The sequence below is a fragment of the Zonotrichia albicollis genome, chromosome 11 (assembly GCF_047830755.1).
Source record: "Zonotrichia albicollis isolate bZonAlb1 chromosome 11, bZonAlb1.hap1, whole genome shotgun sequence".
NCBI lineage: Eukaryota > Metazoa > Chordata > Aves > Passeriformes > Passerellidae > Zonotrichia > Zonotrichia albicollis.
Genome location: NC_133829.1, coordinates 7,513,910 through 7,527,547, shown reverse-complemented (window position 1 = coordinate 7,527,547; position 13,638 = coordinate 7,513,910). Strand labels below are relative to the sequence as shown.

At 51.4% G+C, this 13,638-nt stretch overlaps 2 protein-coding genes across 2 annotated transcripts; one reads left to right on the top strand and one right to left on the bottom strand.

Annotated features, from left to right (window-relative positions):
- Positions 1-406: 406 nt before the first annotated feature.
- MRPS11 (mitochondrial ribosomal protein S11) lies at positions 407-4,098 on the bottom strand. Its single transcript, XM_074549230.1, has 6 exons — positions 3,971-4,098; positions 3,735-3,845; positions 3,401-3,490; positions 2,597-2,726; positions 1,199-1,264; positions 407-768 (listed from the first exon to the last, which is right to left on the bottom strand). Exons 1-6 carry the CDS (start codon positions 4,015-4,017, stop codon positions 661-663), a joined length of 552 nt encoding a protein of 183 aa, XP_074405331.1. The 5' UTR covers positions 4,018-4,098; the 3' UTR covers positions 407-660.
- MRPL46 (mitochondrial ribosomal protein L46) lies at positions 4,080-6,522 on the top strand. Its single transcript, XM_014264633.2, has 4 exons — positions 4,080-4,274; positions 4,600-4,792; positions 5,314-5,487; positions 6,081-6,522. The coding sequence occupies exons 1-4, from the start codon at positions 4,080-4,082 to the stop codon at positions 6,329-6,331; spliced, it is 813 nt and encodes a 270-aa protein (XP_014120108.2). The 3' UTR covers positions 6,332-6,522.
- Positions 6,523-13,638: the final 7,116 nt, after the last annotated feature.

Below are 13,638 nucleotides of genomic sequence, written 5' to 3'. Positions count from 1 at the left end.
AGGTGCTTTCCTTTGCCAAGAGCAGTGGCAGGTCAGTACAGCTTGGGTGAAACAAAGCACTGCAACAGATCTGTGCCAGGAATCAGGAATGGATCCAGGCTGGTGCTCTGTGAACAGGGAGAGCTGCCTCTGACATGTAGCTCTGAGCCAGGGGGAAGGAAAGAGTTACCCCACACCTTGTTTCCCAATGTGAGCAGTGAGACAAAGAGGGAAGGAAGATGACCTGACCCTGTGCAGTTGTTTACTACAGATGACTACAAGGAGATTGAGATCTCAGGCTCTCCTTCTGTCTGACAAGGGCACTAATGGCATGGAGGGCTAGACAAGAGCCACATATGGTGGTAAGAGGAAGAGAGCAGTTGAAAGGAAGTAATAAGCCAAAATACTTCTAGGAACACAGCAGGAATGGCTGTCAGAAAAGCAACATTTTAATCAACAAACTTTGTAGACAAGAGGCTTCCCACTAAGGGAATACACGGATTCCTGCTTTTACCAGCAGCTTCTACCTCCTGCATTTTCAAGGCTCAGCATGTTCTCTCCAAGCTTCCCTCAACAAGCATTTCCAGGGAGGGTGGCCTTCCAGAATCAGTCACAGAAGCAACATTCAAGTCAGTCCCTGGTGAACTGACACTGAAAGCTGTGTGTCCCTTGCCCTGCCCCTCAGACTCTCCTGGGTTTCCGTGGGCGGCAGCCGTTGTGGGGGACCGGGCTGTTGTCGGTGATGGAGATGATCTCCAAACCTCCCATTGTCAGCCCCTTGATGGCAGCCTGAAATGAAAGCAGATGACAGCTATCAACACACAGAACAGCAGAGAAGGGAAAAAGCTCAGGGCAAAACAGTTTCATCCCCCATCTGAAAATCAACTTGTTCCAATGCTTCTCACTTCTCAATTCTTAAAAATAAGTAACTCATTCAGAAAACCCAGTTTGAACTTATCTGCTCTAGTCTGCTCTTGAGCATTCCTGCTGATTTTCCTATTTTAGCCATAAGAAGTCCCAAATACAGCTTTTATTCTACCTCCAACATGGTATTACTCTAAAATTATAATGACTCTAAAAATTCATTACTGGGCACTTGGGTGAGGAATCCTTTACAATCAGCTTCAGAAAAACCAAGTTAATTGAAACCAGCTTGAGTTTAGAAAACATCCATGATAGCTGAGAAAATAAAGTATGGAAAAGAAACTCCAACACCTACTTTGCGTCCAGGTCCCAGTCCTTTGACCATGACTCGCACGTGCAATACACCCTTCCCACGTGCTTTCTGTGAAAAGAACAACCAGTCAGTGTTCTCTCTGACAAACTCTGGCTCCCCTGGTGTCTTTCATTTTCATAGTAGTATTTAAATAAAATTAAAGATTAGGTAGTAATGGATAGAGAAGGCATATATGAGGATTACTGTAGAGACACTAAGAGCAAACGAGGCTGGGCCATGGCAGTTCAAGAGAACTTCTGTGCTAAACTGTGAGCTCTGCACACAGAGAAAGCTCTCAAATCAAACTATCTGTGACCTAAAGCCAGAGCAAAAAAGGACATATCCATGGATACGTGACTGAAGTGGCAAGGGACTAACAATGACTAAATCTAAGTTGTTTTCCCTTCTCTAATGTGGCGACTTCTCCCCTGTGAGCGGTGGATTCTTTCTGGAGGGTAAATGAGAGAGCAGGCAAGCTTTAGATTTGCTGCGCAGGAGTCCACACCTTCAGGGCAAAAATTCTAGGGGTTTTCAAATTGGAAATGAAGAACTGCTGTACAGCACAGCCCTGCTGCCACCACGTGGAGGGAGCCACCTCTGGCTTTCTTTCTCATTGTGCTCTGGTGCAATTAACGTAACTAACTACTTCAACAGTGACAGAATCAATCTGTCCAAGCACTGCTACGCAGCTATTATCAGGCTCCAATGAGCACAGATTAATAGTGAAGATGTTCTTATATCGCTCTGAGTCAACCACAATAAGCTGTTGGCCAGCAGTGGCACCAAACTCCTCTGGCATGAAAGGCTGAAGTGAGTTCCACCTAATTTAGGGTAAGGATTTTCAGTTCAACCTTGCCTTATTCTGCTGTAATGAGGACTGTGACACAGCCAGCCTCAGCTCCTCCACCTGGACACCCACATGTTTTTTTTCAGAAAGAGTTACAATAAAGGACATGCAGCTGGAATGAACAGGTGCAAGAACATCACTTACTCTGACTGGAACTGCTGGCTGGAGCTCACTTCTGTGGCAGAGAGCAGATATAAAATATCCAGACAATAACTACAGCTACTTCTCAGCCCCCTACGGTGCAGAACTTGAACTGCTGCTGATTCAGGGTCTACATTCCCCAAATGACTGAGAAATGTTCACTTAGGAAAAGAGGAGGCTGTGCAGACCGCTGCTAGGAAAGGACAGGCTCCAAGTTACAATCACACATTGCCAATCACAACCTGCACAGTTCAGCTCCCACTTGGGGCATTTCTAACAGCTCTTTCAAACACACTTCGTGTGCAAATGAAACTCCAGCCCCACAGTGCTGCCTGCAAGCCAGGGCTGTGCCCAGGTGCAGGGCAGGCAGTCAGAGCTCCCTTCTGGAGATGGGGATGACGGTGGGCACTCACCACTGCTGCTGCCATGGCTGCAGTCTGTGCTGCGATGGCTGTGCCCTTCTTGGCGTTCTGGAAGCCTTCTGTGCCGCAGGACGTGCGGGAGAACGGCTGGTTGTCAAAGCTCACCACCTGGATGTGTGTGCTGCAGAGGGAAGAAGCAAGCTGGAACAAAGCTTTATTCTCCAGTTTCTCGCTCACCTTACTGGCATAACTGACTTCTGTCTCTCTTTTAAAGTATCCCACTCAAACCCACTGCAGAGACCACCCAGCAGTGACCTGGTCATCTTACAGACCCCAGCAGAAGCTTTCTGGAGTAGGTGTGCTTTATCTCACTCAGCCCTTTCAGATCCACCTCTCACTGCATTTTATCTCTTCTATTAAAAAAAATGCACAAGACACTTTTAGAACTTGAAAGAGCCTTAAGCAGTAACATACCACAGGAGCAATCACTGATGAAACACAGCTGTCTCACGGAGAATATGATAATTTTTTTAACACTTGCACAGAAATAGTGCTATAGCATGAGCTGGAAGTAACCTGCTGGTAAAACTATCAGCATCTGATTATTCATATCAGAATGTAATCAAAATATATAAAAACAATCTCACTGCTTTTAAGACACTCCAAGAACAGGTATGCTCCCTGAACACCACTGAGGTTTAAATCAGTATCATCTTCCCAGCTAGGAACACAACTCCCTTGCCTGTTTTCCTTTGAGCCTTTAGATCACAATGATGACAGGCCAAACCACGGGTTCAAAGCTTTGATTTCACACGCAGAATGAGAGAGCAGGAATGGAGGAGCTCATTTGCTTACTTGTTGTAAGTTGCTTTGATGTGAGCTATCGGGACCTCTTCATAAACCTTGCCATCCCACCTCATGGAGTTCCTCTGCAGGATTAAAGAGCTGAGGAGCAAAGTAAGAGTTGTCAGGCCTCGCTCTTTAAATATTACAAAGTTTCATTTCATATCGGGAAATAAAGAAAGAAGGGAGCAAACCTCCGAAAAACACAAAAACACAAGCTGCGTTTCTGATTGAGTCAAGCGGCTCCCTCCCCCTCCTCGGCTGAAAACCCACCGAAGGCGATAAAACCTCGCAGCAAGAGGCAGATGGCAGCGCCCTCCCGGCGCGGCCTGGCCTCGGCTCTCACCTCTGCTCGGTCGCGCTCTGCTTCTCCGTCTCCTTGGCAGCCGCCCCCGCCGCGTCCTGCAGCCTCGGGGGGCCGGAGCGGAGCCCGCGGCACAGGGCGGCGGCGCGGCCCCTGAGGAGACAACAGCGGTGAGCGCTGGGCGACAGCGGGCAGCCCCTAGCGGCCACCCCGCAGCGAGGGGGGCCCTCCCCGCTGTCCCCCCGCTCCCCACTGCCCGTCCCGCCCGCTCCGCTCACCCCCAGCCCAGCACACGTAGCCCGGCCAGCGCCATGGCCGCGCTCATGGCGGCGCTCGGCCCGCGCCGGGGAGCGGCCGCGCGGAGCACGCCGGGAGCGAGGAGGGGACATGGCGGGGCATTGTGGGGCGCGGGCCATGGCGGCGCCCCTGGGGCTGCGGGCGGCGGGCAGCGCTCGCTGGGTTTGTAGCGCTGCCGCGCCGCGCCCCTGGAAGCTTTTTGGGGCGATGTGCTTGTTGAGGCTTCCCCGAATCACGCAGCCTCTGGAAAAGGAGGAGGAAGAGGTGGCGGCGCTCATGGAGCAGGTAGAGGGGGATGTGGGGGTGTTGATGGGGAAATGGCGCCCTCGGTCTGAGGCATGAGGGGAGAGGGACGTCAGGGGCTGGTGGCCTCGCACACACCGTCTGTGATGTTGCTCCCCGAGTGCTCTGCCTGCGACTTGCCCCACATCTCGTGGGTGTTGGTGGTGTCCCCATGGTCACCTCATTGGTGCTGGTGTCCCTCTCACACGCCCTGCTCAACCTCAGGAAATTCCTGTTGCCTTACTGTCCTGAATTGGAAATAATTTAATTCTGCTTGCTAATACCTGTAGTGCTTGTGGCTTAAGAATTCTTTATGTTGCTTTTCTAGATAGAGCTGGAGAGGAGCCTCTATTCTGATCATGAAATGCGTAAGCTGGAGGAGGAGGAGCAGCTCAAGAAGAAGATGGAAAGCTTGTATGATGAGGATGAAGCTCGTGGTAAGACGGTCATCATGGCTCAGGACCTGGAGGAGAAGTGGGAACAGAAGTTTCTGCGGTTCAAAGCTGCCCCACGGATAACAGGTACAGCCTGGAGTTCGTGGTGGGTAATAACACCCAGATTGTTTGCCAGAATGCAACTCAATAGAAGGAAGACATTTTTGGGTCTCTTTTTTGTTTGTTTTAAAGAGAGTCTTGACTCTTTGGTAGCACATGTGCAATTAACTGTTTGACAGGGAAATCAGCATTCCTATGCTGCAAAAACTGTGTTTTCATGAAGGTAAAATGATGAACATAGATGTGGTTTCTAGACAAGAGAAATGTTTGGTCATTTGGTTCCCAAGCTCTACTTAGTGCTTTTGTTTTTTGTAAAGGTAGAGATCCAGGCTGCTTATTATAGAGTCCTTCTGGATAGGAAAACAGCAGCTGAATCCTGCAATGACTTCTAGAGTGACTGAGAGCATTCCTGTGTAGATTTCTGTCATATTCCATGTACCCACATTTGTGCATTGTTTCTGGGTGTGAGGCACACAGGGTTGATAACCAAGGGGGTCACAGCATGCTGCCAGAAGACTTTGTTTCCAGCATGTGTTGGTTTTTGGCAGATGCTGACAAAAGCAACGATCGAACATCGTTGAACAGGAAGCTGGACAGCAACCTGATGCTTCTGGTGAAACAGAAAATTGGTAACCAGGAGCTGTGGCTCCTGCCTCAAGTGGAGTGGCAGCCTGGAGAGACGCTACGGAGCACGGCTGAGCGAGCCATGGCTATGTTTTTGGGTTTGTAGCTTGACCCTCCTTCTTGTTTGTCCCAGTGGTTTCCTTCCAGTGCCCTGTCTGAGGGATGTTTGCCATCTGCTGTAGTGAAATCTTCTCCCACTTCTCCCATCTGCTGGAAAAAAGGCATGTTGTGGCAGAGGGCTGGCACACTGGAAATTGGGATCTCTGGCTGTCAGCAGTAGCAGTGCCATGTCTGACCATCATGGGCCATTTTGGGGTATCACCAGATACTCCTGAATGTCTGGGATTGCTTTGGGCTTCTCTTTCCCTCTTGTTGCCCTGTAGTAGATTTTGTGGCAGATGGGTGATGAAGGCAAACACATGTCCTTGCTTTTCACTCAAGATTGGCAAAGCTGGATACCCTTCTCTTCCTCCCTCTCCCACTCTAAGAGGACTCTCTGGTCTCCAAATGAGCTGTTTTTTCATGAGAAAAAACAACACTTTTTTCACAGTATTTCTGCCAAAAAGGGAACAGTCAGTCTGAACCACATACAAGGAATGGCTTATGCAGTGTTGTTGTTATACAGGGAGCAGTTATTATTCTGTGTTCTTATGTCTTACTCTCTTTCTCTTGCATTGCTGGCTTCTTGCAGGAGATCACATTCAAGCCAAAGTCCTGGGGAATGCACCATTTGGGATTTACAAGTATAAATTCCCCAAGGCCATCAGAACTGAGAATAACGTGGGAGCCAAAGTCTTCTTCTTCAAAGCCTTCCTCCAAAGCAACGATTTGTCCCAGGCAAAGCTGAAGGCAGATCATCTGTGGGTCACAAAGAAGGAGCTGGGAGATTACCTGCAGTCAGAATACCTGAAAAAAGTCAATAGATTCCTCCTGGACTTGTGAGCAATGGCCTGTGCTCCAGCAGATGGGGAAAGTGTGGAACATGGCTCCATGGAGAAGTACAGCTGGTGCTTTGCATGGGCTGGGTGTATGAGATGTTCACTTGGGCTCTGGAGGATAATTTGCCTTTGCCTTATTTCCCAGTTCTCTTCACTGGCCCTGTACTGAATAAATATTAAAATTTATACTCGGAAGTGAAGCTTTCCTGAGGGAGTTCTTTGCTCTTTTTGAATTCTCCTCCTCCACCTCTTCTGGAAATGCATCATCCTTTCCTCTCCCAGGAGTGTGGTTCCCTGGGGCTGTGCTACCCAGAAGGTTTGCTTTCCTCTCCAGACTCCTGCCACAGGCTCAGCCTCAAAGGGTTTCTCCTTGCTGTAGCTAATGCTTATCAGTGCCACCTGCTCTCTGATAAGAGCAGCACTGGAGGGTTATCTGTGTGTCCAGGTGGGAACAGACTCTCCTGAACGCCAGCCAGGACAGGAAGGGTTTCTGGGGGGATGTAACAGGGATATTCACAGCTTATTAACTTCTGGTGTTAGCTGCCTCTGGCCTGGAGTCTGTGGTGCACAGTGGCTGTGGAGGACACGGATCCATGAGGAATGGGCATCTGCCTTCCCACCCACACTGCCTGCCTGTGAGCCTCAGGTTACAGCAGCAGACACTGAGGGAGGATAGCAGCAACAGCAGCTGCTCTCTGTCTGGGCTCGAGGCTCATTTTTCCTGGGAGGGGAAGGTGCTTTAGCATTGCTGTCTCATGGGAGTAGCCTCAAAGGTGTCTCTAGGGACTTCTTGGCTCCCATTCTCACGGCATCAGACCAGCACAGCTGGGTCTGCCTCAGGTAGCCTGACCCTATTACCCCAGTTTCTTTATTAGAAGCTCTATCCTGAGCTTATGTGATGCTGTCTTGGCCCTCTGGGGCTGGTTCTGTTGTTGGAGGTTTTTTTCTGGTTGTAAATGTTGCTGTTCAGTAGTCAAGAGTGCTGCTGGACCTCTCAGGGAATGAGCTTGCTCCAGCAGCAGGGAGAGAGGGAGGAAATAACTGTCATAAATCATCCAGAGAGAGTTTGGACTCCAGGGGTGGAACTGGAGATTGCTGTGTGTACTTTATCAATCCTTTGGGAGCTGTTGAGCTCCAGGCTCAACAAATTAAAGTTATCCTTAATCACTCTGCAAGACACTGGGGTGGAGGGTAGCACAGCAGCCTTCTATTTTCCAATGCTGGACAGTCTGGGAGCTGCAGGTTTGCCATAAATTACCAACAAAACTTGGCTCCTGGAAGCATCCTCACAGGCCTGGCAAGGAGGCTGAGTCTGCAGCAGGGAGCAGCGGCAAGGAGGAAATAAATGTGGAGCAGAACATGTGCCTGAAAGGCTGCAGATTTTTGGCTGCTCTCTGAGGTCAGCACTCCTATTACCTTCTCCAGGACTGGAAGCTGCTGAAGCAGGGGAAGGTGAGTCCTCTTCTGAGGCTGTGCCCCTCCTGTGGGGTGCAGTCACTACAGGTTTTCTCTGCGACTCTTGTTTCAGGCTGTCCCTGGCTCCAGAAGATGCAGCTGAGACCTTGTGGCCACAGGTTTAAGACATGCCCTTAGCTAGAGAGCCTGCCCTGTTTCCCACACCAAGGCAGGTTTTTTATTGCTGGGACAAAACTTTGAAAGCATAAAAAAATGCTGTTTAATCTGTGCTTGCTCCCAAAAGACAGAGCACAAATGAAAGAAAAGGATGCACTGAAACCTTGCTGATCTTCAGACCCAGGCAGTTCCTATTTCTGGATTACTCAGGCTGCAAGTCTTTGGGCATTGTCTGTGCTGAGAGATGTGTAGCGACTTCGCAGTGGAAAGGTCAGAATCAACAGCATCCCTCATTTTTAAATGCTTTTTCCTTGTCCTCAGACTTTCTCACAGGTAGCATGTGTGTGAGAAGCTTGGTCTTTTCTGAAAGCTGAAAGTGTTTTTTCATCACCTGAAATAAAAATTCCTGCTTGCAACCTGTGTGGGAACAGCACCATCTATTTATTTATTTAAATTATTTTTATTTTTCCTGTAGTTGATCTTATTTAAAGCCACTCAGCCAGTTGCTGCAAACAATCACAGATCCTGTAACTCAGAGGCTTTTGCTCAGTTCTCCTGTGTGATCTCTTTTCTTCCCAGCCTTGGGGAGAGGGAAACTGGAGGATCCTAGAGGATGGTTTGAATCTTCTCATTTCCTCTATTCCCAAACTCCTGCAGCAGATCACTGAGGCTGTTCTTTTCCTTGGGGAACTTGGTGGCTGCAGGCTGCCTTTCCACTCAGCATGAACCTATGCCCATACTCAGAGCTGCAGAAGTGTGAGCAGGCTGGTGGTAAGTGCTGAAAAGGCAGGACAAAGCCTGAGAGCCTTTTCTGGGAGAGGAGAAGGAACTTGTGGAATTGTGGCTGTGTGAGAGCTGCTGCAGTCCAGCACAAAGAGCAGGGGGAGCATTTTACTTTTGTTGAAACACAAAACTCCCTTTGCAAATGTGATGGAGAGCCACCAGAGTTTGTCTGGGTGTTGAGGGAGGCTGGAGCTTGTTTGCACTCAAACCCTGGAGGGTTTTTCTCACCTTGACAAAGTCCCCTCACATGAGATCTCTGCCAGAACCTGAGGTTGCATCAAGTGCCTGGGGAAGAAACTGAGTTTGTTGTGGTTCTTCAGTGCAAGGCAGGGTGAGGTCAGTTGAAGAGCTGTCCTTGTGAAGGGTGCACTGCAGAGAGGAATTTTGGAAAGGACTCATAGCTCCTTGCTATGAGCAGCAATGTGAAGCTTATCTAAGCAGTTCCAGGTAAGATCCATGCTGCTGTTACCCACTCCTGACTGTGCACACCAGAGAGGATGTGCAGCTCAGGCTGCAGAGGCTTCCTGCTCCTCAAAGCCAGTTTTGGCATGGGATGCTTCCATTCTTAAGGGTCATACACAAAAAGCTTCATCCTTTCTCTCTCCAAGGGGAAGGAAGCATATGAAGATGTCCTGGCCCTGGTGTGATGCAGTGCAGCAGCTGTTGCTAAAAGTCTCCAGTAGCAGACACAAATGGAAGGAGCAGTTGCATTCTAAAGCACTGGCATCTAAGCTGTTGCTTAAACCACCATGTTAGGAGAGACAGCTGAGGGTTTTCTTTGTGCCAAGTTGACACGAACACTCCCCTCCAGTGGAGAAGAAATAACAAGTCCTAATAAAAACACTTCTCAGCTTCACAGATACAGTTTTCCTTTACTTTTACAAAATTGTTGCCTACTGACATCCCTCCTTGTCTGTGTAAGTTTTGGGGGTTGGCGCTCTCTAAGCAGGTAGCCCTGCTGACATGTTTTTGTGATAGTTTGAACTGGTCAGGACCTCACAATTTCTCACATAATGAGAAGCTGCTGTCTGTTGCTTCAGAATTGGGAAGATAAATACACGTAGAGCCAGGAGAGGTCCTTGGAGCCACAGGCTACACCTCTTCCTGCTCTCAGAACACCTGTGGGAGGAGAGATGCTATTCTCCCAAATAGAACCATGAGCAGGGATGCATGCTGGGGGTGCAGGTAGCATCCTGAGGTCACCAGTGATATGAGTGGACTAAATCCCATCCTTTTGTTTTTGGGGACACCTTTTTCTTCCCTTTCCTTGTGAAACCCCTGTGGGTTGGTATAACCAGCACATTGGAAAGAGACAGAGTGGGGCAGTCAGAAGGCAAGGCTTGAGTGAATCTCTGCAAAAGCAAGAATGGATATAAAATATGGGGTACTGCTGGGAAACTTGTACTCAGGGTCAAATTTCCTCAGAAGCTTTGTTGATACTACCCAGTCCTTGACATCCATCCCTCAAAAACGAAAGAGGAATTTTTGAGGTGACTGTGAAATGCTGACAGCAGGAACCCCCTTCAGGTAGTACCAGCTACAGCTTTGCTGTCAAGGCTACTTTTCCCTAACAGATCTTGTGGGGTATAAAATCCTTTGTCAGGACTTCATAAGCAATGCTTGAAGACCCAGGGAAATTTCTTCAATTGAATTATGAAGTATCTTTCACCAATAAAGCTTCAAACTGAGGCACAGCAACAAAGCCTCTATGGAGAGAATGCAGAGCCCACTCCAGGAGCAGGACTGTGCACTGCCAGCAACTGGCTCTTTAGCTGGCTGCTGAACATCCAATTCAATAATTAACTGATGCAGCAGATCATCGTTAGGAGTTCAAAATAGCTTTAAAAGAACAAATATGTCTCAGAAATAAATGCTTGGTGCAACCTGCAGAAATAAAAGGAGAACTACTCATGCCTGCTTGCTGCTTTTCCGACAAACAGCTCCAGAGAGAAGTGGTACAAGCACAAAGCTGTCCTCTACATTCAGATTTCATCCTGCTTTCATGGGACTATTTTCCTTAAAAGCCTCTGGTGCAGTACAGCCCTTCAGAAATCATCCACTTGAACACACTGCAGAGTTGAACACTAGAAATTAAAGAAGACGCAGATTGGCATTTGCAGGGGCGAAATAATTCTCTGTCTGTCCTGTATTTATTAAAGCACCTGTTGTATTCCAACTGTTATTATATTCCAGCCTCCCCCTCCTCGTTGCACGGTTTGTGTGCGTGGATGTGGCTGTGCCGACGATTCGTGACACAAAGTAGTCCCACTCGGTGCTAGGAGTGCGGAAGGCGAATACGCGGAGGCACACCAGGTGTCGGTTGACACGAGTCACGCGCTGCGAAGCGATCTCTCGCTGATGTGAGTCCTCAAAGTCCGGCAGAGGCAGAGACGCGGAAGGATACATGCAACGCGCTGCAGTATTCGCCTGCTGTGGTGCCGTGAATAGACCCGGTGGCGGCGGAGGCGGCGTTACAGGGCACGGAGATGCCGGCTGTGGCCGGACAGCGGCAGGCAGCGGCTCGGGACCGGGAACGGGCTGTACCAAAGCTGCGGCGAAAGCGGGGGGGGGGCGGGGAGCGCCGGCCGTGGAGATAGAACTGCGCATGCGTGCGGCTGATCCCGGAAGCAGCGCTGGCGGCGGCGGCGGCGGCGGCGGGGGGAGGGGGGCAGAAGCGGGAAAACAGGGCACGGGCGGCGGCGGCCGGGCGGCCTCGCCAGCGGGAGATGATACCGGGGTGGCGGGGGGAGGAGGAGCGGCGTGGAGCCGGCGGGTGTCTGCTGCGGGGGGCCGTGGCGTGCAGCGGCTGGGAGCTGGGGTGCCGGCCGGCAGGGCGGCGCTGGCGGGAGGCTGGACCGGAGCCGCGGCAGGCACGGGAGCGGGTGCAGACGCCGCCGCGCTGGCACGGGGCGGCTTGGGGGCTGGGGCGTGTCGGTGCCAGCGCGAGCGGTGCTGTGCCGGGACGGGGGGAGTGCGCCGAAACGGCGGCAGGGATAGAGTGAGCCGTGGGCGTCTGCGCTGCTGCGGGACCCGCGGGCGGCTCGGGGTGTGCCACGTGCGCTTGAAAGCCGGAGCGGGGGGGGGCGGCTTCCCGCGGCAACGCGCACAGGGGGCGCCGGGGACGCAGCGCGGCCGCGCCAGGTGCGCTCGGCACCGCAGAGCCGGGAGCCGCCGGGGACTGCGAAGACGCGGCAGCGACGGGACTTGGGCCAGCACCGGCCCCGCTGTGTCGGCAGAGGGAGCGAGGGGGACTTGGGGGGTCCGGAGGCGCCGCCGAACTCGCGGGTGGTGGGGGGAAAGCAGGGGGGGCTGGGGCTGCGGTGCGGCTGGTGGGCGGGCTCGGAGAGGCGGGACGGCAGAGACCAACGGGATGGCAAATACGGACATGGCGGGACCGGGGGGAGGGGCCGGGGGGTTGGCTGCGGGCCCGGCTGTCGGGACCGCGACGGCAGGGGGCGGGACGGCAGGCGTTAACGGGGCTGCGGTTACCGGAGCCGTGGGGTCCGACATGGAGGTGGGGGGCGTGTCCCGTTGGAGACGCGAGGCTGCAAGGGGCGGAGCTAGGCGAGGGGCGGAGCTCGGCGGCGCGGCTGCTGCGGGCATCCCCCGTGCAGAAAACAGCTCAAGCGGTGCCCTGCAGCCTGGGAGCAGTGCCGCGGCAGCCATGGCCCGGCAGGAGATACTATTAAAGTGCTTTATTCAAAATGTGTCCAAAAGTCTTTGAAGTTGCGCTTTATAGCACCGCCCCTATTACGACAGTCGCGCTTTAGGGCCCCGCCCCCCATTACGACAGTCGTGCTTTACGGCCCCACCCCTATTACGACATTCGCGCTTTACGGCCCCGCCCCACATTACGACAGTCGCGCTTTACGGCCGTTTTACGACAGTCGCGCTTTACGGCAGTTTTACGGCACCTTTTTACGACAGTCGCGCTTTACGGCACCTTTTACGTCAGTCGCGCTTTACGGCAGTTTTACGACAGTCGTGCTTTACGGCACCTTTTACGACAGTCGCGCTTTACGGCACCTTTTACGACAGTGCTGCTTTACGGCACCTTTTATGACAGTCGCGCTTTACGGCAGTTTTACGGCAGTCGCGCTTTACGGCACCTTTTACGACAGTGCTGCTTTACGGCACCTTTTACGTCAGTCACGCTTTACGGCAGTTTTACGACAGTCGCGCTTTACGGCACCTTTTACGACAGTCGCGCTTTACGGCCGATTTTACGACAGTCGCGCTTTAGGCACCTTTTACAACAGTGCTGCTTTACGGCACCTTTTACGACAGTCGTGCTTTACGGCACCTTTTACGACAGTCGCGCTTTACGGCAGTTTTACGACAGTGCTGCTTTACGGCACCTTTTACGACAGTTGCGCTTTATGGCACCGCCTCTTTTTCTACCGTCGTGCTTTAGGGCACCGCCCTTTACGACAGTCCACTAGCCGGAATCTGCACTACCAGCAACTGGCTCTTTAGCTGGCTGCTGAACATCCAATTTCATAATTAACTGACGCAAAAGTTGAGGCAAAGCGTTTTCAACTAACAGTTTGAATTTTAAGCTGAACGCTGTTTGAGCTTTAGGTGGTCGATGATATTGAAAGCAGATCATCTTCTGAGGGGCTGCTCTTGCTCTCAGGCATCTAGGCAGAGGGAGATTGGGGACATCATGACATGAGGCATGGGCCAGCAGTGCTGCTGCCTGCTGGCTTTCTGCTCCCTCTCATCTATCAAAGTAATTATACCCATTACATTTCTCCTTTCAGGTTTTACCCTCCCAAATGTTATTCCTCAGCAGTAAACCTGTGAGGTGAGTGAATTATTGGGGGAAAAACCTAGGTGTAATCCAGGTTTAATGGGCACATAGGAAAAACACACTGGGTTTGGAGGGTGGCGCAGCCAGCATCCTGCTTCTGCAGGCAAATAGAAATTTATCTTGATGTGTGTATATATCTAGTT

Coding starts and splice junctions, on each gene's coding strand:
- MRPS11 (XM_074549230.1), bottom strand. CDS start 4,017: ATGAGCGCGGCCATGGCGCTGGCCGGGCTACGTGTGCTGGGCTGGGG. Junction 3,846..3,970: donor CTACGTGTGCTGGGCTGGGG/GTGAGCGGAGCG, acceptor TTGTCTCCTCAG/GGGCCGCGCCGCCGCCCTGT. Junction 3,491..3,734: donor CAGAGCGCGACCGAGCAGAG/GTGAGAGCCGAG, acceptor TTTGCTCCTCAG/CTCTTTAATCCTGCAGAGGA.
- MRPL46 (XM_014264633.2), top strand. CDS start 4,080: ATGGCGGGGCATTGTGGGGCGCGGGCCATGGCGGCGCCCCTGGGGCTG. Junction 4,793..5,313: donor AGCTGCCCCACGGATAACAG/GTACAGCCTGGA, acceptor GGTTTTTGGCAG/ATGCTGACAAAAGCAACGAT. Junction 5,488..6,080: donor AGCCATGGCTATGTTTTTGG/GTTTGTAGCTTG, acceptor GGCTTCTTGCAG/GAGATCACATTCAAGCCAAA.